Source organism: Loxodonta africana, chromosome 22, assembly GCF_030014295.1.
Source record: "Loxodonta africana isolate mLoxAfr1 chromosome 22, mLoxAfr1.hap2, whole genome shotgun sequence".
NCBI classification, from domain to species: Eukaryota; Metazoa; Chordata; class Mammalia; order Proboscidea; family Elephantidae; genus Loxodonta; species Loxodonta africana.
Window position 1 is genome coordinate 22,963,700 of NC_087363.1, and position 24,078 is coordinate 22,987,777.

General features: G+C 49.1%; 1 protein-coding gene across 1 annotated transcript; it reads left to right on the top strand.

Annotated features, from left to right (window-relative positions):
- Positions 1 to 621: 621 nt before the first annotated feature.
- TRAIP (TRAF interacting protein) lies at positions 622 to 21,309 on the top strand. The gene is made up of 15 exons (XM_003409873.4): positions 622 to 851; positions 4,782 to 4,839; positions 5,378 to 5,461; positions 7,481 to 7,520; positions 8,087 to 8,214; positions 9,452 to 9,546; positions 10,057 to 10,170; positions 10,937 to 11,024; positions 11,627 to 11,716; positions 12,157 to 12,245; positions 17,818 to 17,973; positions 18,550 to 18,598; positions 18,885 to 19,034; positions 19,145 to 19,195; positions 19,411 to 21,309. Exons 1-15 carry the CDS (start codon positions 754 to 756, stop codon positions 19,528 to 19,530), a joined length of 1,410 nt encoding a protein of 469 aa, XP_003409921.2. The 5' UTR covers positions 622 to 753; the 3' UTR covers positions 19,531 to 21,309.
- The last annotated feature ends 2,769 nt before the right edge of the window (positions 21,310 to 24,078 follow it).

The window sequence follows — 24,078 nt, forward strand, 5'->3', positions numbered from 1 at the left end:
AGGACCTTAAAAATTCCAATCTTCTGCAGTCCCAGAGGCACAACTGATCTTCCTTAGCTCCTGGAAGCTAAGAGAAAACTCAGGGATGTCATGCCTTGCTTGGACACAGCTAGAGTGTCCTGAGGAGTTAGGGTTTATGTGTCAAATTTCCAAGACCACCCAGAGGGGGTGGAACATTCTTTTGGCCTGCGGAAACCATGGGCTGCCAGTGGATGGCCCAATACTGCCTAGAGCCTAGGGAACCCGCTTCTCATCGGGGCTATCGTCCCATCCTCCTGCAGCCACTGTCTTCTCGACCCTCCCGAATGGCTGCCCAGGGAGAACAGGGCTGAGGGTCCCATGCCCAGCCCACCTCATATCAAGTCTGGCTTGGGATCAGCATGCCCCGCCTGGAGAAGGGCCCAGCTGGTGGTGCGGCTGCTCCCCGTCCTAATGCTCTGGGGATGTCGGCCGAGTCCTAGGAACCGCCGGAGGGCGGCTGGAAGCCCTGGAGCTCTGGGACCCGACAGCGCCCGTGCGCGGCCGTAAGCTCCTCTACGGTACGAAAGGGGCCAAGCCCCTCCCCTGGTGGCTCGCCCAATCCGGGGCTAATCTTTAGGCTCCACCTCCGCGTTTGAGTCGTCATTTCCGGCCCGTTCCCGGAAGCTGCGCAGTGGAGCCAAATTTGAACGGAGCCGGGGTGTGGGGGCGCAGCGGTGAAGCTCGACCTGCCGCGGTTTCCTTGGCTACCCCGGCCACTTGAGTCCGGTCGCCATGCCTATCCGTGCGCTGTGCACCATCTGCTCCGACTTCTTCGACCACTCTCGCGACGTGGCCGCCATCCACTGCGGCCACACCTTCCACCTGCAGTGGTGAGTGAACGCTGGGGTCGGGGCCCGGCGCTCGCCCGGGTGCGATCTCTGGGCCGTGGGGTCTCAGGCCTCCCAACGACATGTCCCTGGAATCCAGATGGGTGACGACGACGGCACTAGACGGACCCCCACGGGAGGTTCCCGACCTGGTCAAAGCGGATTAGGGCAGGCTTCCCGGAGAAGGTGACAGTTGAGCCGAATCCGGGGAAGGGACTTCCTTGATAAGCTGTGCATAGAAGTCTGTCTTCAAAACTATTAGCTCGGACAGACGTGAACTTTCACCACATTAACGAGCCCTTTTTATTTCTTCTTGGCAGAAACCCGATAGGCCCCTGCCTGCATGAGAGAGCTTGCTGTGGTTTGCTTGATGGTTTGGAATGATTCTATCCAGAGTCATCTCATTGGTCAAACATCCAGTGTATTCACAGATGCCACAAACCCATTTTAACATCAAACAGCAGGGAGATCTCCTCATTAAGGGGTCTTGCTGACCCTGTGAGACCATTCTGTTGAGTGTACAGCTGGCGTGGAAAGATTACCTACCAGCTGTGGACAGACTGGTTTGGAGCCACCAGCAAAGGAGTTAGGCAGAGTGATCCCTGGGCACTTTTGGGGCAAAAGCCAGGGGTGACAGCATCCATGCTGGGTCACGTCACTGATGGTGCTGTTGTCACTGCACGTGTGCACAGGTAGAGCCAGGGTCCCATCCTCCATGATGAGATGTGGCTGGTCTCCCGCGATGGGGCTCTGGAGCAGGTCATTTGGGGAGAGTCTTGGGGCATTCTGGGAGGCCTGCTCACAGCCCCATTGGGAGCTAGCCCAGGGAGGGTCCTGGGGTAACTGGTGAATGGGCTCAGGGGTTTGAGCCTGGGAGGCTGGGCCACAGGCCCCTTTGATAATGGGCTCAGTGGACAATGACAACCCCTGCCTAAAGTATAGGGATCCTGAGCTTATCCATGGCCCCTGAGATCCTCTGAAGTCACCCACCACCATGATGAGGGAGCTATTGCTGTTCTGTCAGACTGGAAATCAAGCCTCCAAGAGCTATTCTGTATTTACCCTGGGTGCTCTTCTTCCATGATTTTATTTTCAGTTTCACTGTGTATTTATGTTTTACATGTATCTCTTGAAAACAGCATTTAGTTGTTCTTATTTTTTAAATCCAGCCTGACAATCTTTGTGTTTAATTAGACCATTTATTCTACTTAAAATTATTGCAATTACTGGTATATTGGGGTTTAAATTTACTGTCTTATCTGGTATTTTCTTTTTCGATCTGCTCACTTTTTTTCCTGCCTATTATTCTTTCTTGTCTTGGCTAGGATTGGTTGAATATTCTTTCTCTCTCCATTTTCCTGCTTGATTAATTTGGAAGTTATGTATTCTATTTTCATTATTTTAGTGGTTATCGTAGAAATTGAAATAACCCACTACCCACTGCCGTTGAGTCGATTCCAACTCATAGCAACCCTATAGGACAGGGTAGAACTGCCCCATAGAGTTTCCAAGGAGCGCCTGGTGGATTCGAACTGCCGACCTCTTGGTTAGCAGACATAACACTTAACCACTACACCACCATGGTTTCCGAAATTAAAATACGTGTCCTTTTTTCTTATAACTTATTTAAAATTTTTTGTTGCTGAGAATATACACAGCAGAACATACACCAATTCAACAGTTTCTACATGTACAATTCAGTGACTGACATTGATTACATTCTTCAAGTTGTTCAACCATTCTCATCCTTCTTTTGAGTCATTCCACCCCCATTAACATAAACCCACTGCCCCCTAAGTTTCCTATCTTTTGAGTTGCTGTTGTCAATTTGATACCACGTAGATATTAAAAGATCTTAAAACAGTATGCTAAAGACAGATGTTCTTTACTAGTTAAGCTAAACTATTGTTTGGTTTTTAGAAGTCTTCAGGGGATATTTTTTGTTTAAGGGTTTAAAGATTATCTCAGGGCAATAGTTTTGGGAGTTCATCCAGCCTCTATGGCTCCAGAAGTCTGGAGTCCATGAGGATTAGAAATTCTGTTCTACATTTTCCTCCTTTTGATCAGGATTCTTCTATAGAATCTTTGATCAAAATGTTTAATAATGGTAGCTGGGCACCATCCAGTTCTTCTGGTCTCATGGCAAAGGAGGCAGTTATTCATGGAGGCAGTTAGCCACACATTTCATTTCCTCCTCCTAATCCTGGCTCTTCTTCCTCTGTTGCCAAAATATGTGTCCTTAACCTACCAAGTTCAAATGTTAATCAGCACCTTTTTCATTCTTCCAGGCATCTTTGCAGGGGGTAGAGGAAGGTAGGGATGGGGAGGTATTATTCTGCTTACTACACTTTCTTTCTGAAACTCCCAGTTATATGTATATTAGATAGACCTTCTCACATTATTTTCTATGTTTCTTATCATCTCATATATATTTTCCATCTTTTTAATTCTCAGTGTTTTCTCTGACCTAGCTTTCAGTTTAGTGATTCTTCATCTGTGTCTAAACTGCTGTTAAACTCATCTATTGAATTCTTAATTTTGGCCATTTTTCAGTTTTAGAATTCCTATTTCGTTCTTTTTCAAATCTGCTATGTGATTACTTTTTAGTTTCTAATTCTGTACTGATATATTCAAGCTTCATTTATACTTCTGGCATAACTGCGTAATGGTCTGTGTTTGACAATTCCAGTATGTGAAGTCTTTGTGGGTATGCTTTTCTAGGTTTTTTTTTCACAGTGTTTTGTACTTTGTGTGCCTGTTTACTTTAAAAAAAAATTATCACGGTATAATATAGTTACAGAAAAGTACACATATAATGAGCGTATGGCTTGTAAAATTTTCACAAAGAGCACACCCACGCAACCAGAATTCACATCAAGCAGCAGGACATTATCAGCACCACAGGAGCCTCCTCATGCTGTCTTCAGTTACCCCTCCCCTCCACACACATATAAGGATAATCACTGCCCCAACTTCCAGCAGCAGAGAGGAGTTTTGCCTTTTTTTTTTTTTACTTTATGTAAATAGAGTCATGCAGAATGTACTTTTTTGTGTCTGATTTATTTTTCTCAATGTTTATGTGATTCGCTCTTAGTGTTGTTCTTAGCTGTAGACTCATTCATTGTCATTGTTGTGGAGTATTCCATTGTGTTTGGTTCACTTTGATTATATGCTGTACAGGGTATTTGAAAAATAATTTATAGGAGAAATTTGAGGCCTGGGATGATAGTATCTTATTCCAGAGGGAATTTTGTTTCTCCCTGCTCCCAGTCTACTACTAGGAGACTACCTTAATTCATGTTTAAGTCTTGAGGTTTCTGAATGAGCTAGACAGGTGATGTGAAGCTGGGCTGTGTTTTGCTTTTACTGCTCTTTACCTTTATTTCTAGTTTACACTTGCCTTGAAAGTATAGCCGTTTGGGGTCCCAGCTGAAAGTGGTCTCAGACTCCTGCCCTCCAGTCAAACCCCAGAAGGTTGCTAAAAGATTAGCTCAGGGGTTGTTGTTATTGTTAGTTGCTGTCAAATTGATTCTGACTCATGGTGACCCCATGTGTGCAGAGTAGAACTGCTCCATAGGGTTTTCAAGGCTGCGACCTTTCAGAAGTAGATCTCCAGGCCTGTCTCCTCAGGTGCCTCTGGGTGGGTTCAAACCACCAACCTTTTGGCTACTAGTCAAGCTTTTAACCATATGCACCACCCAGGCATGGCCAAACCAGCAGAGCCAAAAAAGGGGCCAGCTGGTTTGAGTGCTGAGAACTGGTTAGGCCTTGTCTGGTATGCTGTCATCACCTGCAATGCTGCCATCCTATGCAGGCAGTTGTTGGGTTGAAGAGGACCTGAACAGACCTCATTATTAGCAGAGCAGCTGCCTGACCTCTGTGTCCCCAGCCAAGCCAGAGTTCACCAATCTGTTTTTCTGCTTCTCATTCCAGCCTGATTCAGTGGTTTGAGACAGCGCCAAGTCGGACCTGCCCGCAATGCCGAATCCAGGTAAGGGTGTTGGCGTGGGACCACCTTAGCTGAAGATATCTTCTCCTTGCCAGGAAGCAGGAATGAGGAAAGATTTCTGAAAAAGAGCAGTGTTTCCATCCTTTTTGGACTCTTATGATTTGAGGCCAGTTGAGCCTCACTTGCCATGCCCTTGAGTGGCTCCGGAGGCCTGCTTACAATCCAAGGGTAGCTGGCAGATGGACTCGTTGCCTAGGCCAATGTTCACCTGCATAGATTTAGCCACTTTCCCTACCTTTCCCCATTTCCCCAACTCCCCAGCACCTAGAGTTGAAGTATCTTCGGAGCAGTTACCACACGGGTCTGTAGTGACATGACTTCAGCAACCACCAAACTAGCAGTCCTGGCTTGGGTTGCCTGCAAAGTTGGAAAGGTCTTCAGCCTCCAAGGGATGTGCTGTGAAAAGTGAGACTTGGGCACAGGCTTGGCATGCATATTAGGTGGGCAGTCAGACCCATGCACACCCCACTTGTTTGTGACTCAGCCATGCAGTCATACTCTCTCTTGTTCTCCCATCCAGGTTGGCAAAAGAACCATTATCAATAAGCTCTTCTTTGACCTTGCCCAGGAGGAGGAGAGTGCCTTGGATGCAGAATTCTTAAAGGTACCTAGAACCTATCTCATCCCACTGAAGCTCAGGCCTTCTGGGAGTCCACTCCCCGCTCTCGCCCAGGGAGGATGCCTAGAACATGGAGATGGGGTTATTATAGAGAGACTTGGTGGAGATTTCAGGGCGGGAGCGAGGACAGCAGAGGACAAATAATGATGAGGGATGGGGTGAGACATAGCCATGAGAGACGTATGCTGTTAGGGAAGAAGGGGAACGCTCCGCTGTGAGCCTTCCCCTTGGGATTTCAGGGCAATTCTGACCCAAAGGCAGAGTGCTTCTCCCAAAGGCAGAAGACTGCAGCTATCTTGCCCAACCTACTTTGCTGCTAGGACAGTTACAGACAGGTTACAAAACTATTCCACTCAGCCAGGGAAAATGTGTGGACCCACTGTTCCCAAAACTGGCTGTGCCTTAAAACTGCCTGGGTAGCTTGGTGTAAACCCAGGTGCCTGAGCCTTCCCCAGATTGGAGACAGAAGGCAGAGCCCCTGGAATCAAGATATGTAGCCAGGGTAGAAACCCACACTGCAGGGATAGGTGGCTTCCCTCCTATACTTCTACTACTTTTCTTTCGAGTCTAAAATTTAGCTTTTTTGTGCATGAGGGGCTGGCAGAAACTTCTCGGGGGTGTTGGTTTTGGGCTCACAAGTAATCCCAGGACTCCGAAGGTTAATTTGTATCTGTCAGATTAGGGTTTGTTCAGTCCTGGCCCGGGGGTGTCGTGATGTCCTTGGAGCCCCATTGCTTCAAGCACATCTTTGTGCTTACAGCTAGCATGTTCATCATCATGGTAACGGCTTCTAGTTATAAGTGGTGTCCTCCCTGTGATGAAGCCAACAAAGGCAATTTCATTTCTATCTGGCTTTCAAAGCCAGGTTGAGGAGACAGGGAGGAAATATCTCGAGTAGCTTGGAGCTATGGTTTAGAAGGCACTCTGCTGGGTGGAAGGGGACCATAGGTAGTGGTGCAGCCGCCTTGGGCTGTTGTCTGTTCTTAGGCAGCTCCTTTCCCTATCCCCTATCTTGACCGTCAGCTGTTCAGCCCACACTGACCAGCCTGGCCACCAGAAGCTCCTGCCCCAGAGTCCTGGTAGAGCATTTGATAGCAGGGGGCATGTCCACTCCTCGGGACCAAGCCTTAGTATGGGTCACTTTTGAGATTCTAAGTTTGTGTATCGATCTGGGAAGGGTTATCTGGTAGAGGGTTTGCCTGGTTCCATATAGCTACTACCATGGCACTTGGCCAAGCCTTTCAGATCTGTATTGCTTGATTTTCCTGCTTGTGGAGTATGCACCTTTCTTGCCCACAGGGATGTTGATTGCTCTGGATTCCTGAATGGGAGAAGGACTCAGTTCTGCCCCAGGCTCTTGGTAGTTCTGCAGGCAGTATCTCTAGAATGTGTGCATGGACTTCAAAAGGCTTACTTGACCCTGATGACAGCTGATTAGAACCTAGCACGTATGAGGTTTCATCCAGGGGTGCACAGTTGTCCTGATTCACCTATCCTAGCTAGTACCTCCTATTGGATTCTGGGGCTGGAGGGCTTATAGTCCACAGTGCCAGCCTGGAGCTTGGAGGGAGGCAGGCTGTGAAGCAGGCAAGACACTGGGTAGGAGGAGGGGTGGTGGCCCAAGGTCCTTGGCCATTCCTACTCTGTGTCCCTTGTGAGTGCAGCTGATGCCCAGAGAGAGTGAGGGTCAGCACAGGGCCAAGGAAGCAATGGATGCCTCTGCTGTTGAGAGTGATCACACAGGCCCAACTTCACTTCTTCCCGTTTTGTATCACCCTCCTGTCCTGGCTTCTTGCTCCTGAGATTGTTTCCCTACCGTGTCTACTTTTAAAGGCACATAGAGATAAGCAATGCTTGATGGCTTTAAGGTACAGCAGGGTCCATGCCTCCCTGGACCTACGGGCCTCACTGTCCCCTTTTGGGGCTCCCCTTAGCCTTATAGGAGGCCATGTGGAGGCCAGTTACGATGCTTTCCTGCTGCTTATTGTGGATATTACCTTGCAGAATGAACTGGACGATGCCAGAGCCCAGCTTTCCCGGAAAGGTACATTAGCAAGAGACAAGGGCCCCTGGGAAGCCCCTGACTTAGGGTTAGAGGGAGGGGTCCTGGGAGGAAGGTCTCCCATTTTCTGGCAGAGCTGGGAACTTTCCCTGCTTTATCCCTGAGTCTTACTCGCTCCTCTGACTGGCAGAAAAGCAGAGGAAAGGGGTTTGGTTAAAACTGGCCACCAAGACAAGGTGAGCTTCTTGCCCAAGACTCAGGCCGGGGGACTTGGAAGATATGATGGGATAGAATATCCAAAGGAGAGGGCTTAGCTGCTGAGTTTGGCAAGAACCTGTTTAAGTTTGGGGATGATGAGGTAACTAAGTCCATGGGAGGAGGGAGCAGTGGAATGTTTTTTCCAAGTAATCCCAAGCACCAGAAAAAAGGTCTTATCCCCTGACTGAAGAGACTCTGGCTCAGCTTCCCTGATTTAGCACATGCCAGAGAGAAGAGTGGGCAGCCCAGTTTTCTGGCCGGAGCCCTGACAAATCACCTGGCTCATGAGTAGGGTACTGGAGCCCAGGTTCTCATGCAGGATGGGCTTCCTGCTCTGATCCTCTCTTCAGAGAAAGAAAAGCGAGACAACCAGTCTATCATTGACAATCTGCGGGACAAGCTGGAAGAGCGCAACGCCACTGTGGAATCTCTGCAGCAGGCCTTAGACAAAGCTGAGATGCTGTGCTCCACCCTCAAGGTAGGTCCCCTGGTCCTATGGGCAGAGTTGGCAGGGAGGTAGCCCCAGTCCTGTGCTCATCACTCTGGGTTGAGCATTTGGCTCTGCATTGGTCAATTCCTTGGTTTGTGCAGTTGTAAAATGAAAGTAAATCCCTTTTTCCCCAGGCCCTCCCATACTGTACCCATCCAGCCCATAAGAAAATATCTGTGTTGGATTTTGTACTAGGTAGCTTGGAGAGGTGAGGCCTTCCCAATGCTCCATGGAGGAGCTGTTCAGCCAAGACTTGGTGAGGCTGGGTCACGTTTCCAAAAGTGGTTCATACTCCACTGACAAGGCCAACCTGAAGAGCCTTCCATTAGCACTCCAGTTCTTGGCTGGGCTGCTCTCTGGAGCCAGATCAAACAGCATCCCAGGGAGAAGCAGGAGCCTTTGAAGTCGGCTGTGCCGAGCTGACTGGGCAGATGAAAGCCTGCAGAGCAAGCGGCCCCAGACCCAGATAAATTTTGTATCAACCTGGGTTGGTGAGCCTCTTGCTCTCCAAGGGGTATGAGGTGATTGATCTGAACCTATAATTGATATTCTGGCCTCGCAGGCAGGAGCAGCCCTTACTGGATGCCATTTGAAAGGGGAAGGGAGAGCCGTCTCTGTGAACAGACAAGGCCGCAGGATGTTCATTGTCTCTGCTCCTGCTCACGGGCTGGGCTGGATCATGTGGTCTGGCTGGTGGAAGGGAGGGAGCAAACCAGCACCTGCTGCAGAGCATGAGTCTCTGAAGGTATTCCCAGGACGGAAGTAGAGTGGTTTTGTGCTGAGGGCTGCCTGACCAGCTGCCTCTGGCTCAGCTCTTTTATCCTGACAACTGTCCATGGGTCTAGATAGTGGATGGTGAGGCCTGGGTTGTGCCCTGGGTTTCTCCAGCTACCTATACAACATGTACTGTGAGGCCAGGTCAAGGACCTCAGCAGCCCACAGTGGGCCTGCAGATGCTGGCAGTGGGCTGTGCTATACTGAGAGATATCTCAGGAAGAAGCAGACAGGGAGATAAGGATACAGCTGGCCTAGGACCTCTCAGCAGAGTAAGTACAAGCCAGAGTAGAGCCCAGGAGCCTTGCCTCCTGAGGGCTGGGGACACACGGGTATCAGCATTTTCAAAAGATGTAGGGGAGACAGTTCTAGGTCAGAGTTCTATCAGTGACCTTAGCCATGGCCTCCTGGGCACCTCCAAGTAACAGGTATGGACATGCTTGCTCTTCAGAAGCAGATGAAGTACTTGGAACAGCAGCAGGATGAGACCAAACAAGCACGGGAGGAAGCCCGCCGACTCAGGAGCAAGATGAAGACCATGGAGCGGTGAGCTTTAAGCCAGGGCCTACCCTGTGTCTTTGCACCCAGGATCCCCAGGTGGCACAGCTCTCAGGACTGTGGCAGGGAGTGGGGTTGGGCTACCTCTGTGGCTCAGATCTCTATAGGCCATGGAGGGCTCCAGCCAGTTGGGCATGGGGACAGGTCTCCTTGCTCAGCTTCTGTGGTTTCCACCACTTTCCAGAGGGGCCCTTGCCACAATCCTCCCTGTCCCTGCTGCTTGTGGCCAGATGACCTGGCAGGCCTTTCCCTCTGGAAACCTCTCTAGGAATCCCTGTCCTTAAGGTCCTTCTGCCAGTACCCCTTTTTCTCCAGCAGCATCCCTGGAGCTGTGCTCATCTCTGCTGTGGGGCCTGTTGTTGGGCAGACCCACCTGCTGAAGCATCCTAGCAGCCGAGGCTGTCTCTATAGCAACGGCAGCAAAGAGAAGCAGAGCTGCACTGGGTAACTACCCATCAGCCTCCAGATTTCAAATGCCGTGGGCCGGGTGTTTTTCAGGATTGAACTCCTACTCCAGAGCCAGCGGCCTGAGGTGGAGGAGATGATCCGAGACATGGGTGTGGGACAGTCAGCGGTGGAGCAGTTGGCTGTGTATTGCGTGTCCCTTAAGAAGTGCGTTCTCTGGCCCCTCTCTCCAAGCCCAGGAGCCAGGCCGTGGGGCCCCACCCATGCCTCTCCATCTGTTGCCCATGCCTTGTAAAGCAAAGCAGACAGAGTTAAGGGGCAAGCTCTGGAGCCACGCTACCTCAGTGTGAACCCTGAGTCCACCTCACACTGGCTGTGTTGCCTGGGGCCAGCTTCTTAGCCCCTCTGACCCTTAGCTTCCTGAATGGAGATGGTAATAGACCTGGTTCATAGGGTAGTTGAGAGAGTTGAGTGGGTATTATAAGTGTTATTTCTAAAGGGATTGTCACAGCTCTCTGAACTGTAAGCCCCATCTCTATATCTGGAGTTTGTTTCCCTCAGCGCTGTTACTGACCCTACCTGGCTTGGATCAGAAATTTTGTTCAGATTCTTCACTCTTAACCCCGTGTTTCAGTAGCAGTAGGGTCTCTGCTAGGACTGTGGTGAGTTTATTGGTGAGGAGGTGGCCACTTGGCTGACAGGTATGGGGGCTGGGTGGTATGGGGGCACCCTTAGTGAGGCCGGGGCTCCCTGCTCTCCAGGCAGGGAATGGAGTCTCCAGCTCTTTTGCGTTCAGTGCAGGACCCTCCACAGCACTGCCTGGTCCCTGCTGGGCCCAGCTGTCAGAGTAGAGGTGAGAGTAAGCTGAGGGGTGGGGCTACACTTTGTGTTATGTTGATGGCTCAGGTTGACTGTCAGGACAGCAGAGTGCAGAAGTCTGGCATCCTGATCTCCTTCCATACCTGCTTTGCAGAGAGTATGAGAACCTAAAAGAGGCACGGAAGGCCTCAGGAGAGCTGGCTGAGAAGCTGAGGAAGGACTTGTTTTCTTCCAGGAGCAAGGTAACTTAGTGGGAGCAGAGAGGGAGGGGAGAGGCCAGTTCCTCAGAGGTGGCTCTCCTTTTGTCATTCTCACTCGAGTCTTCTGAGCGAGGCCGTGGGCGTGATGGCACAGCCTCCACAAGGCTGTTGGATGACTTGCAGGGACTGGTCCTTACTAGGCATTGTGGCTTGTCCGCTTGGGGTGGCAGATCATGGAGGTATCCCCCCAACCCATGCACGCTCATTCTCCCCTCTACTCTTCTGGCTCCAGGGCACTGCTCTGCAGGCTGGAGTATAGGCCCCAAATGTGACAGCTTAAAGGCCTGTTCTTGTACCAGACCTGGAGTACAAGGGCTTCTGGAACCTGATTTAGTCGGCACAGCTGGCCTCACTTCTGGGTGTGGTGTGTCCATGGATTGCAGGGTGTAGGAAATAACCCCACCTCCTAGGCAGCTCCAGAGGTACTTTGCCAGACTGAGGCCTAGCTCCAAAGAGCTGGGGTCTCCCCAACCCCAGTCTCTTCTGTACCCTGGACCACCCTGACCATGCACAGGGTTGCAGCAAGTTGGGCAGGGCAGATGGCCACCCCATGGGTCTTCCTTTTCCCCTGCATTTTCTTGTAGTTGCAGACAGTCTACTCTGAACTGGACCAGGCCAAGTTGGAGCTGAAGTCATCCCAAAAGGACCTACAGAGTGCTGACAAGGAAATCACAGTGAGGAACATCCCTGGCCTGAGAGGAATGAGGGCTGGCTTGTGTGCCCTTCAAGAGCAGGGCTAGGCTATCTCTTCCCAGGCGCCAATCAGTGGTGGAGGTTCTGGGCTCCGTCCTCCAGGGGCAGACTAGATCAGGGTGTGCACCTTGGTCCTGAGCTGGAGCCTGTTTGTCAGAGGGGAGACAGCAAACTGGGTCTTCCCTCACAGTCTGTCCTATATCCCTGGGGTCTTTACTCACCAGAGGAAGGGCTCTACCACGGGAGGGGTTCTGGAGCCTGGTGGTCCTGGTCATCTGAGTCTGGTGCTGGAGTTTCAGGCCTTGCTCTGTTCCCTGTGGGCCTGCCCCTCATGCAGGCTGCTCATGACCTGTGTACTCTCTCTGGACTTGGTGCCTCAGCAGGCATCCTTCTTTCACACCCTTCTCTTTCTTTCCCCAAGAGCCTAAAAAAGAAGCTAACGATGCTTCAGGAAACCCTGAACCTGCCGGCAGTGGCCAGTGAAACTGTCAACCGCTTGGTCTTAGAAAGGTTTGTTGGGCCTCTGGGGTGGGAGTGGGGGTAGGAGTCAGAGGCTGTGGAGTACCCACTGGTAAGAGTCTTCACTCCTCCTGACTTTGGTGGGATGTGTGGCACATGCAGCCCTAAAAGCTATGGACCTCCTGCCCTGGGAGCCAGCCCTGGGGCTTGGTGGGAAAGCAGCTTCAAGTACAAGTGCTCTCTCTTGAGGAGAGGCCAGGGTAGGCCAGAGAGGAGCTGCGGCTGGTCTGAGAATGGGCAGGAGGACTGGCTGTCTTGGGGCATTCTGTTTATGGAATGGCTTGCCAAATGCATTGTTGTCACTTGCCTCAAATTCTGAAAGAAACTTGAAAGAAACGACTCTGAATTCAGTTCCCTTGGGTCCCAGGAACATGTACTTTAAAGCTACCAGCAGAGGGAGCCAAAAGGCAGAGGAACTGGTGGCCCTCCTTGGCTTGGCTCCCATTCCTCTTCATGAGTGTTTTACAGAAGCCGCCTTGTTGAGAGCACCCAGAGCTATCTCCTGCCTGCAAGACGACCCCAGCTGATAACCCAGAAAGAGCACACAACTCCTCCCAGTCTTTTATTAGAGTTACTTTTCATTGTTTTTCAGAAAATCAATAGCTCCTTCCCTCCCACATCCAGTGCGTTGCTAGAGCCTGTCCATCCAACCTCTTTGTGCTTCCCGACCCTTCCCCTGACACCACCTCCACACACTGCTGTGACCCATGCCCTTGCCTCTCCTGTCTGCCCAGCACACTAGCCCCCGAGAGACTTCTCTGAAACACAGCTCTGGGCATCATGCCACCCCCAAATACTCCTAAACCCCTTGGCTTTGCAGGCCAGCTGACCCTTCACTGTGGGAAAGAGTCGAACCAAAGCCACAGAGATGGGAAGGCAAGGATTCCTCCTGCTGTGTTTGACAGTGTGGTTTGGTCAAAGCCTAAAGATAAACTCTAGCCCACAAGGCTCGTTCATGAGTGCCTTGGGCACAGTGCCAGGGGGCTTGAATAATGTTGAGGGAGGTGACATGTCACCAGCTTGATGGGTGTCATCCTAGACCTCTGCTTTACTACAGATGAAGACTCCCATGAGACATACACTGCAGTGTGGCGTGATTTTGAGGTTTGATTTTAGGCGTTTCTTGATACCTTGATGTCATTCTATAACTTAAAGTATGACTCCCTAAGGCCTTGGAGATATATCCAGGTGAATACACAGAGATCCATGTTGTTTCTCCTGCCACCCAGTGCTTGTGGAGCAACAAACTATGTCTACTCAGATGTTCCCTGACATTCAGGATGGTTCCAGTTTTCAGGCTGACAGCACCATAGGGAACACCCAAGGGTGCAAGGGCGAGGCGGCCTGGTAAGGCAGTCACTCTGGGACTTCCCTAATTCTCTCCTGGATTGGAGCCACTATTTCCTTTGTCTCATGTTTTACTTTTTCTTGATTTACTTCCTTGTTTTGTTGAAGTTCATCTTGAAATAATTCCTGAGGAAGGAAGCTTGGCTGCGTGTCAAAATACCTTCATAGCTTTTTGCCTAGATTGCCAGTTTGAATTCTAGGATTAAAGTTATCCTACCTCCGAACCTTGAAGGCCTTGCTTTCCAGCATCTAGAGTGCAGCATTGCCTCTGAGAAGCCAATGCCTATCTGACTTTTTTTTTTTTTGGTAAAAATATAACACAGCATTCGCCAATTCAACATTTTTCACGTGTACAATTTGGTGTCACCAGTTACATTAATCATGTTGTGCAGCTATCACCAATATCTGTTGCCAATTTTTCCCTCACCAGAAACAGAAGTTCTATGCTTCCTGAACAGTGACTCCCCTTTTCCCTCTCCCTCCCGCCCTTAGTAACCACTAATACGCTTTGGTCTCAATACATTTGCCTATTCTAGATATTTAATGTAAGTGAGATCATACAATACTTCTCCTTTTGTGAAAAGACTCAGCATCATGTTTTCAAGGTTACCATGTTGTAGCTTGTATCAGGACTTCATTTCTCTTTCTGGCTGAGTAGTGTTCCGTTATATATATGGACCACATTTTGTTCATTCATCAGTGGATGGACATTTAGGCTGTTTCTATCTTTTCACTATTGTGAACAGTTCCACAAGAAACATCGGTATATCGCCTGATTCTTGATCCTTTTGTAAGTGAACGTGTTTTCAGTCTCTGGACAGTGTAGGATCCTTCCTTTATCCTTGACTTCTGTGATTTCACTGTGATGTGCCTGGATGGTTTTTTGCTATTCGTGTTGCTCAGCCCTTGGCAGGTCCTTTCGGTGTGAACACTCGAGTCTCCCTTCAGCTCCGGGAACTTTCTTGTCTTGTTCCTTTGAGAATCTCCTGCACTCCAATGTCTCTGTCCTCTCTCCCTGGAACTCCTGCAGGTCTAATGTATGACCTCCTGGGCTGGTCCTTTGTGTTTTTGTCTTAGTACTCTACATTCTGGGAGTGTTTCTTAATTTCTACTTAGAATTTCTTAATTTTTATAATCTTTATTTCAGCAATCGCATCATTAATCCTAACAGTTTTTTTCTTGCTTTTGGGTGTATCCTTTGCAAAACGTGCTGTTCTTGTTCTGTGGTCTCACGTTTGTTTCTCCCAGCATCAGTGTTTGTGCATCATGGCTTTTCTTTTGGGCTTCCCTCCCAAGCCTGGGGGTTGTTGACTGCCTGTGACCCTCTAAGGAGGAGGTAACAGGAAAGCTGCCTAGGAACCCGACCTATGTGGGCAGGGTTTATGGGGAGCGTGCAGCAAGCTGGTATCACGCTGGGTCTTACCTGAACCCAGGATGCAGAGGGCTTTGCCGTTGGATCCGATACTGGCGGCACTAGGTCACTATAGATGGTTTTCTTTGTGTCTTTGGGAAAGGCCGCTCCATTTCTCGGCCTGGGATGGTAGGCTGGCCGCCTGGTATTCCTCCAGTGCAGATGTACAAAGGGAGTGGAGCTGACCTCATATCTTCCATCAGTTCTCCAGTTTTCAGTCCCGCTTAATACTCCTCCTGTGAGTCCAGAGCTCCTCCAGCCTTCCCTTGAATTCGCAGCTCCCTCCTTGAGGGTCCTGGCTGCTGTGTCAGTCCCTCATTCCCAAGCTACACTCTTCCTCCCAGAATTTTGTAGAGATTTCTGGATGCCGATGGTGGTTTCCTGTTTTATTTGTTGCAATACGATTATCCTTCACCCTTTGTCATTTTAGGAGGCCTCAGTAGGTAGGGGTAGCCATTGCCCCACTGTGGAAGGGATAATAGGACAACCTCTCTTATGGGCCCCAAGGACCCAACCTCCAGGCTAGAGGGAGTTGAGGAGGCCTTTGTTTAGGGTAGGTCTGCCAGGAGGAACCATGAGTTCTTGAAGAAGACGTTGACTGGCCCCATGTCACGCAGGTGTTGGGTCTGCCCAGGGCTTTGGCTCTGCCTTGGAAAGGGGGTCTTTGAGTACGTTGCCATGCCTCCTGAGACCTCTGGCATAAGCCCTGTGAGTTGGCCATGGGTGAGTGTCCCAGGGGTGATGGTATTAACCCAGGAAGGCCTCAATCCAGGCCCTTAACTAGTGAGGGAAGGGTTAATTGGGTCCCAGGCTATTCCTACCCATAGGACTGACAGAGGTGGGAAGGAAAGAAAGTGGACCCTTGGCAAGAAGGGGAACAGGGCTCAAGCTCATAAAGAAAGAAAGGTATACAGAAGATGATCTGAGCATTCTGGGGGAACAAGAAATGTGTCCATATAAGCCAGATGTGGGTATGAGAGGTGAGGGGGCACTGTGAGAACCTCCTGAGTCTTGAGTTTAGTGTTATGGATGGCCAGGAGGTACAAGTGAAGAAGACTGGCTTGCCTTGACCCAAGGCTGGGCACATGCACTGGGCAAGGCCCAAAGGTATGGCAGCAGGAAGCCCTGCTGAGAGCTACCTGGAAGGCATAATGGCTGCACCCAGCCAGATCGGATAGGTCCAAGACCCTGCCTACCTCTTGAGTGCACCTCTTCTTACTAGGCCTGGAATTTTTGGGGTTGGTAAATGGTGGCAGAATGGCAGATACTGTGAAAAGTTGGCATAAGTGGTCTTGGCTTTTGCTTTTTGCAGTGACTCCCAGAGGGAGAAGCAAAGCATCTGACACACAATGTGGAATTGAGATGGATTTGTGCAGCTTTCATTTCTACTTGAGGGTTGGGAGGAGGGCAGAGCTTCCAGGGGCCTGGCCAGGGGGAGGCTTCCCAAATGGCTTACCATCTAAATTGGTGCAAGTAACTCCCTTTACCCTGATTTGCGCATCCCAGTGGGCCTTTGGCAGCCCCTCAGAGTGGCTCACCCTGGAGACTGACATCCCCACAGCTCTGACCAGTGGGAGTAGGGCTCTGGCATAGCCCTGAAGGGATCCTGAGGGAAGAAAGAAGAGAGCATGTCCTTGAGGCTGTCCCACCCCTCACCAGGGTTCTGTCCAGACCACAGTAGCTGTGGATGGCCTGGAAAAATCCTGTTGGCTGCAGTTTTCTAATAGAATAAAACTCTCCCCGCCCCTCAATTATAGCAGTTAAAGTATACTTATTGTTGAGAATTTGGAATATATGGAGTTTTCACAGATAGTCACTTTTGGCGTAAGGTATATTTCCTTCCGGTCCTTTTTCTGTATGAGGGTGTATGTGTACAAATCATGTGATTGTATAATACATAGAATCTTGTGTTACTTTTTAAATTTAACATATGAGCATTTTTCTATTATTAAATTTATTCTCCATAAATGCCACTTTAATGCCTGTATCATATTCAGTTATGGAAATGCCTGTCCTCTGGGCATTTCTTTTGAATTATGGTGTTGGTGAAGAATATTGAATATACCGCGGACTGCCAGAAAAATGAACAAATCTGTCTTGGAAGAAGTACAGCCAGTATGCTCCTTAGAAGTGAGGACGATGAGATTTCGTCTCCCATACTTTGGACATGGTATTAGGAGGGACCAATCCCTGGAGAAGGACATCATGCTTGGTAAAGTAGAGGGTCAGTGAAAAAGAGGAAGACCCTCAACGGGATGGATTCACATAGTGGCTGCAACAGTGGGCTCAAACATAGCAACAGTTGTGAGGATGATATGGGACTGGGCAGTGTTTCGTTCTGTTGTACATAGAGTCACTACGAGTCAGAACCGACTCGACAGGACCTAACAACAACAACCAGGAGAGTCACTTCAGCAGTTTCTAATATTGTGCCATTTGCCATGATAATTAATACTGGTGAGGGAACAACCATCTGCATCAGACTGGCCACATCTGACTGGCTCCTTGGGCTGTGTTCTGAGAAATGAGGCTACTTGTTCAACTGGCAGTTCTTTTGTTTGACTGTTTGTTTTGTCTGGCTTTTTGCTTGCTTCCTTCTGTATCTTCCAGACTTATATTCCTCACATGACTGTGCAAAGGGGTGAGCCAAGTGGTTTGTTCTGTAGGAATTAGGGTTTCCTTTGGGGGTGACCCTGTGCCAGGAATTGGCTCCAGTCCCCTGGAGCTATTTTTGACACTTGAGGGGCTCTTGTCCTTCTGCGCTGCCTCTGTGGTGTTGAGTGACCAGGCCATCCCTGCCCTCAGCCCAGCTCCTGTAGAGATGCTAAACCCGAAGCTCCGCCGGCCAGCCTTCAGTGATGACATTGACCTCAATGCCACCTTCGATGTGGACACCCCACCGGCCCGGCCCTCTAGCTCCCAGCCTGGCCTTGCCAAGAAGCTCTGCCTGGAGAAGGCACAGTAAGTGGCAGTCCCTGGCCCTGTTTGTGACCTGAAGGAGAGATGGCTAAGACATCTCTGCAGGCCCTGTCCTGAGAGCTTGAGTGGCTGATGGTGGGGCAGCAAGGGCCACCTGGACTTGGCTGTGGCTTTGATTCCCACCCACTTCTTTCCTTTCCTGAGCACTCACTCTCCACAAGCCCTTCTCTTGCTTATATCATTAATCCATACCATCAAAGCCTTTGAGATGCTGAGCTGACAGTGGAGGGAACACAGGGACCCGGTGGGGGTGGATCTGGGCTGGCCGGGTTGGGAAGGAGCTCCTGGCACCTTGAATGCCTGTCCACCAGAGTCTTGAGCCAGGTATGCTCTGATTTTCCTTTCTTTGTGTGCCTCTGAGGCTTAGGCTTGAGGTGGGCCCATCTCAAACCACAGAGCCAAATGTGGCTATCTAGCTGTCCACAGACCTGCACTTCAGATGGGGGTCACTGAGGTGCCTTGCCCAGCACACAGCCATGACAGCCACACAATGGCTCCCCAGTGGTGTGTGCTGAGCCCGGCTCACCTGCCCCTTGCCTTCACATCTCCCATTTGCAGCTCTCCAGATCAGGACGTCCACAAGACGATTCCAAAAGGCCCTAAGCAGGTAAGAGCTTCCCAGAAGCTCAGGCAGTCACCATCCAGTCCTTACCAGAACTGGGCATGAAGCTAGACTTCTAGAAGTCAGAGTCTTGCCAGAGCATCTCACTTCTGACCCAGGACAGAAGCACTTCAGAGCCACCCTTGGGACCCTCCTTGTTAACCTTTGTGCCTTCTGGCGAGGGATCAAAGATCCTGATCCTGCTCCTCTACTTTCTCCCCCAGTCAGCAGCCCCCATTCTTCTTTGCTGCCATCAGGCTTATCAAGTCTAGCCCTGGCGTCTTCTTTATAGGATTTCCAGCTCTCATTGGGTGGCCAGTGCTGTGCAGGAGAGCCAGATGAGGAACTAGCTGGTGCCTTCCCTGTCTTCATCCGGAATGCCATCCTGGGTCACAAACAGCCTAAGAGGACTAGGGTAGAGTCCTTTTGCAGCACAGATGCGGTGAGTGTGGCTTACCACAAGTGATAGGTGGCAGCCTTCTCGATGGGAGCTGGGCAGCCAATCCCCTAGCCCATTGACCTGGGCCCATTCACCAATTCCTTCTGTCCTAGGTAAGGACAGGCTTCGATGGACTTGGAGGCCGGACAAAGTTCATCCAACCCGTATCCTTGTTCTGTGGTGCTGGGCTGGGTGAAGTGAGCTGTAGGCCTACACAATCCCTCACTGGTACCCCCAGGCCCCCACCTGCCAGTGCCTATAGCCTTAGGTGTGCAGAGCTGGGCCTTGCTCAGTGTAGCAGGGCTGCCCACCTCTAGGTCTGAGCCTTTCCTGCTCTGTTCAGTCACCTCTCAGTCCTTTTCCTTGACATCTACTCCAGACTGACTCGGCTGTAATCCGCCCACTGCCTGTTAAGCACAAAACCAAGGCTAAGCAAAGAATGGGGATGAGAACAGTTTCCCCTCCCTCCCAGGCTAAGCTGGACAACTTCCTGAGGTAGCTCAGGGGCCCTGACCTTGGCCTCCTGGGGTTAGGGCAAGGACAGTGAATCTCATTAGTGGCTGGCTACATGACTTCAACTCATAGACCAAGGGTTGGCCAGGCAGGGGGCTGCTGGGGGACAGCCCCTATTCCAGGACCAGCCCTGATGGCAGGGACAGACTGGCAGGTGGGAATGAAAGTGAGGCCAGAAGCTGCATTTTTCCTGCACTCACCCTGCCCCAGCCTCACCGTACTAGAGCTGAAGGGACCAGCTCATTGTTCCTACTAGTGAGGTCTGCTCCTGTTTTTAGGCTTCTGCTTATAACCACGATCAGAGGCAGCTGGGCTGCTTCTGGTCCTTGAGACCAGGGTCTGTTGTTGACTGTATGGACCAAAGTGCTTGACGCTTCTCAGGCAGTCTCAGGCTGGAGCTCCTGCCTGTCTCCAACTTTTGCTGGGCACGGCCTAGGCCAGGCACAGTGGGGAGTTGGGATGGTGGTAGGGAGGGGATGGGGAAAGATTTCTATGTAAAATAAAAAGATGGCACCTCTTCCTGGCTCTGGAATGTAAATTCATACCAACAGTTTGGAAAACTGCTTGCCCTGATGACTTTCTAAAGTGAGACCTTTATCTAAACTCATATCTAGCAGTTCAACCCCTAGGGGTGTGCCTTCTCCCAGGCTAAAGAGAAACTCTAGCAAGAATGAGATCTGCAGCTTTTGCCTATAGCCTCTAACCTGGACATAGCCTAAAGGCTGTCAGCAGCAGTGTGAATGGGTAAACTGAGGTCTATCCACACAGACAACTCACACAGTAAGCACAACAAATAACCAGTGACACCCGCCCCAAGTCGAATTTCTGGCTTTGACTGCCAGCCAAATTTCTAGCCTTTGGGTCTTGGCTTCAAGGGTACTTTCTTATAGAGGACTTCCCTTCTTAAACCCTAGCCTGGGTGAGGTCCCCTAAACTTTCCCTTCTCCCACTACTGGGCAGGGAATTCACCTCTTTCCCCAGGGCTCAGTATGAGCCTGGCACAGGTAGTGAGTTGTTGCTGTTAGTTGCCATTGAGTTGATTCTGATCCGTGGCGACCCCATGTGTATAGAGTAGAACTGTGCTCCAGAGGGTTTTCAAGGCTGTGACATTTTGGAAGTAGATCACCAGGACTGTCTTCCGAGGTGCCTCTGGGTGTGTTCAAACTGCCAACCTTTCAGTACTTATAATCCTGTGAGGTGTTTGGTTATGTCTATGCAGTATATGTAATTGTACCCCAATGTGCTTTATTATCTATATGAATATATGTGCATACAGTCACCTAGATAAATATACATATGCATACACATATACACACATATATCTACATACATACATATATACCTATTGCTGTCGAGTTGAATCTGACTCATAGCGACCCTTAGGACAGAGTAGAACTGCCCCGTAGGGTTTCCAAGGCTGTAATCTTCACAGGGGCAGACTGTCTCATCTTCCACCGCGTGGCTGGTAGGTTTGAACCATTGACTTTTTAGTTAGCAGTTGAGCACTTAATCACTGCACCACCAGGGCCCCTTACATACATATATATACCTGCACATATATTTTTTGGTTGTTTTTGCTGTTGTTTCAAAAATTATATATACCATAGCAATTACCAACAGGTATTTTTTTCTTGTTTACATTTCAGTGACATTGTTTACCTTTGTCAAGCTGTGTACACTGCACTCTCATTCAGCGTTACCTTTCCCACCACCAAAAATAACAAGTGTCTGCTATTGACAGAGTGAATTCCCCCTAACCCCAACCCCTGACCACTAATGAACATTAATTTATATATATTTATGTGTTCATGTCATTTCATAAAAGTGAGAACATACATTTTGTGTGTGTGTGTGATTGACTTATTTTGCTCCAGAACACTTAATTGTGCACATGAGGAATCTGTACATGGATCAAGAGGCAGTCGTTTGAACAGAATAAGGGGATACTGCATGGTTTAAATTCAGGAAGGGTATGCATCAGTGTTGTATCCTTTCACGATACGTATTCAATCTGTATGCTGACCAAATAATCTGAAAAGCTGGACTATATGAAGAAGAACGGGGCATCGGGATTGGTAGAAGACTCATTAACAACCTGCGTTATGCAGATGACACAACCTTGCTTGCTGAAAGTGAAGAGGACTTGAAGCACTTACTGTTGAAGATCAAAGACCACAGCCTTCAGTATGGATTACACCTCAACATAAAGAAAACCAAAATCCTCACAACTGGATCAATAAGCAACATCATGATAAACAGAAAAGATTGAGGTCCTCAAGGATTTCATTTTACTTGAATCCACAATCACCACCCATGGACAGCAGTCAAGAAATCAAAAGACGCATTGCATTGGGCAAATCTGCTGCAAAAGACCTCTTAAAGTGTTGAAAAGCAAGGATGTCACCTTGAGGACTAAGGTGCGCCTGACCCAAGTCATGGTGTTTTCAGTTGCCTCGTATGCATACAAAAGCTGGACAATGAATAAGGAAGACCGAAGAAGAATTGATGCCTTTGAATTATGGTGTTGGCGAAGACTATTGAATATACCATGGACTGCCAGACCCATTCCCATTGCCGTCTAGTCTATTCCAACTCATAGCGACCCATAGGACAGAGTAGAACTGCACCCTGGGGTTTCCAAGGAGCGCCTGGTGGATTCGAACTGCTGACCTTTTGGCTAGCAGCTGTAGCTCTTAACCACTACCACCAGGGTTTCCATGGACTGCCAAAAGAATGAAAAAATCTGTTTTAGAAGAAGTACAACCAGAATGATCCTTAGAAGCAAGGATGGCAAGACTGTGTCTCACATACTTTGGACATGGTATCAGGAGGGCTCAGTCCCTGGAGAAGGACATCATGCTTGGTAAAGTAGAGGGTCATCAAGAAAGAGGAAGACCTTCAATGAAATGGATTGACACAGTGGCTGCAACAGTGGGCTCAAGCAGAGTAACAATTGTGAGGGTGGCGCAGGACCAGGCAGTGTTTCGTTCTGTTGTGCACAGGGTCACTATGAGTCGGAACGAATTCAAAGGCACCTAACAACAACATTGAAAGATTTAAGGAACAGAACCTTGAAAACAATATGCTAAGTGAAGTAAGTCAAACACAAAATGACAAATATTGATCTCACTGACATGAAATATCTAGAATAGGCAAATGCCTACAGAACAAATCAAGTTACCAGGGGCTAGGGGAAGAGGTGAATGAGGAGTTATTGCTTAAAAGGTACTGAGTTTCTGTGGCAGGGGTTTGGGGACCATGGTTTCAGGGGACATCTAAGTCAACTGCCATCATAAAATCTATTAAGAAAATGTTCTGCATCCCACTTTGAAGAGTGGCATCTGGGGTCTTAAATGCTAGCAAGCAGCCATCTAAGATGCATCAATTGGACTCAACCCACCTGGATCAAAGGAGAATGAAGAGCACCAAGGACACAAGGTAATTACGAGGCCAAGAGACAGAAAGGGCCACATGAACCAGAGACTACATCATCCTGAGACCAGAACTAGATGGTGCCAGGCTACAACCGATGACTGCCCTGACAGGGAACACAATAGAGAACCCCTGAGGGAGCAGAAGAGCAGTGGGATGCAGACCCCAAATTCTCATAAAAAGACCAGACTTAATGGTCTGACTGAGACTAGAAGGACCCTGGTGGTCATAGCCCCCAGACCTTCTGTTGGCCCAGGTCAGGAACCATTCCCCATGTCAACTCTTCAGACATGGATTGGACTGGACAATGGGTTGGAGAGGGATGCTGGTGAGGAGTGAGCTTCTTGGATCAGGTGGACACTTGAGACTATGTTGGCATCTCCAGCCTGGAGGAGAGATGACAGGGTGGAAGGGGTTAGAAGCTGGCGAAATGGACACGAGAAGAGAGAGTGGAGGGAGAGAGCAGGCTGTCTCATTAGGGGGAGAGTAATTGGGAGTATGTAGCTGGGTGTGTGTACGTTTTTGTGTGAGAGACTGACTTGATTTGTAAACTTTCACTTAAAGCCAATAAAAATTATAAAAAGAAGAAAAAAGGTACTGAGTTTCTGTTAAAGCTGATAAAGAAAAATTTGGAAATTGAATAGTGGTGATGGCTGCACAACATGGTGAACATAATTAAAATTAGTGTCACTGAATAGTACATATAAAAATGGTTGAAATAGCAAATGTTCTATGTATTTTACTACAATAAAAAATTTTAAAATAAGACAAAAAAAAAAAAATCCTTTCATTCCTGAGAATAAACCTAACTGATTTAGGATATATTATCCTTTACATGTATTGCTGGACTTGACTTGCTAAAATTTGGCTTAGGATTTTTTTGTGTCTGTGTTGATGAATGAGATTGGCCTGTCATTTGCCTTTCTGAAACTGTTGTTGGGTTCTGGTAACAAGGTTATAAGAAACTATTTGCTGTTGAGTCAACTCCAACTCATGGCAACCTCACATCTGTCAGAATAGAATTGTGCCCTGTAAGGTTTTCAATGACTGATTTTTTAAAAGTAGATCACTGGACCTTTCTTCCAAGACACTTCAGGGTAGA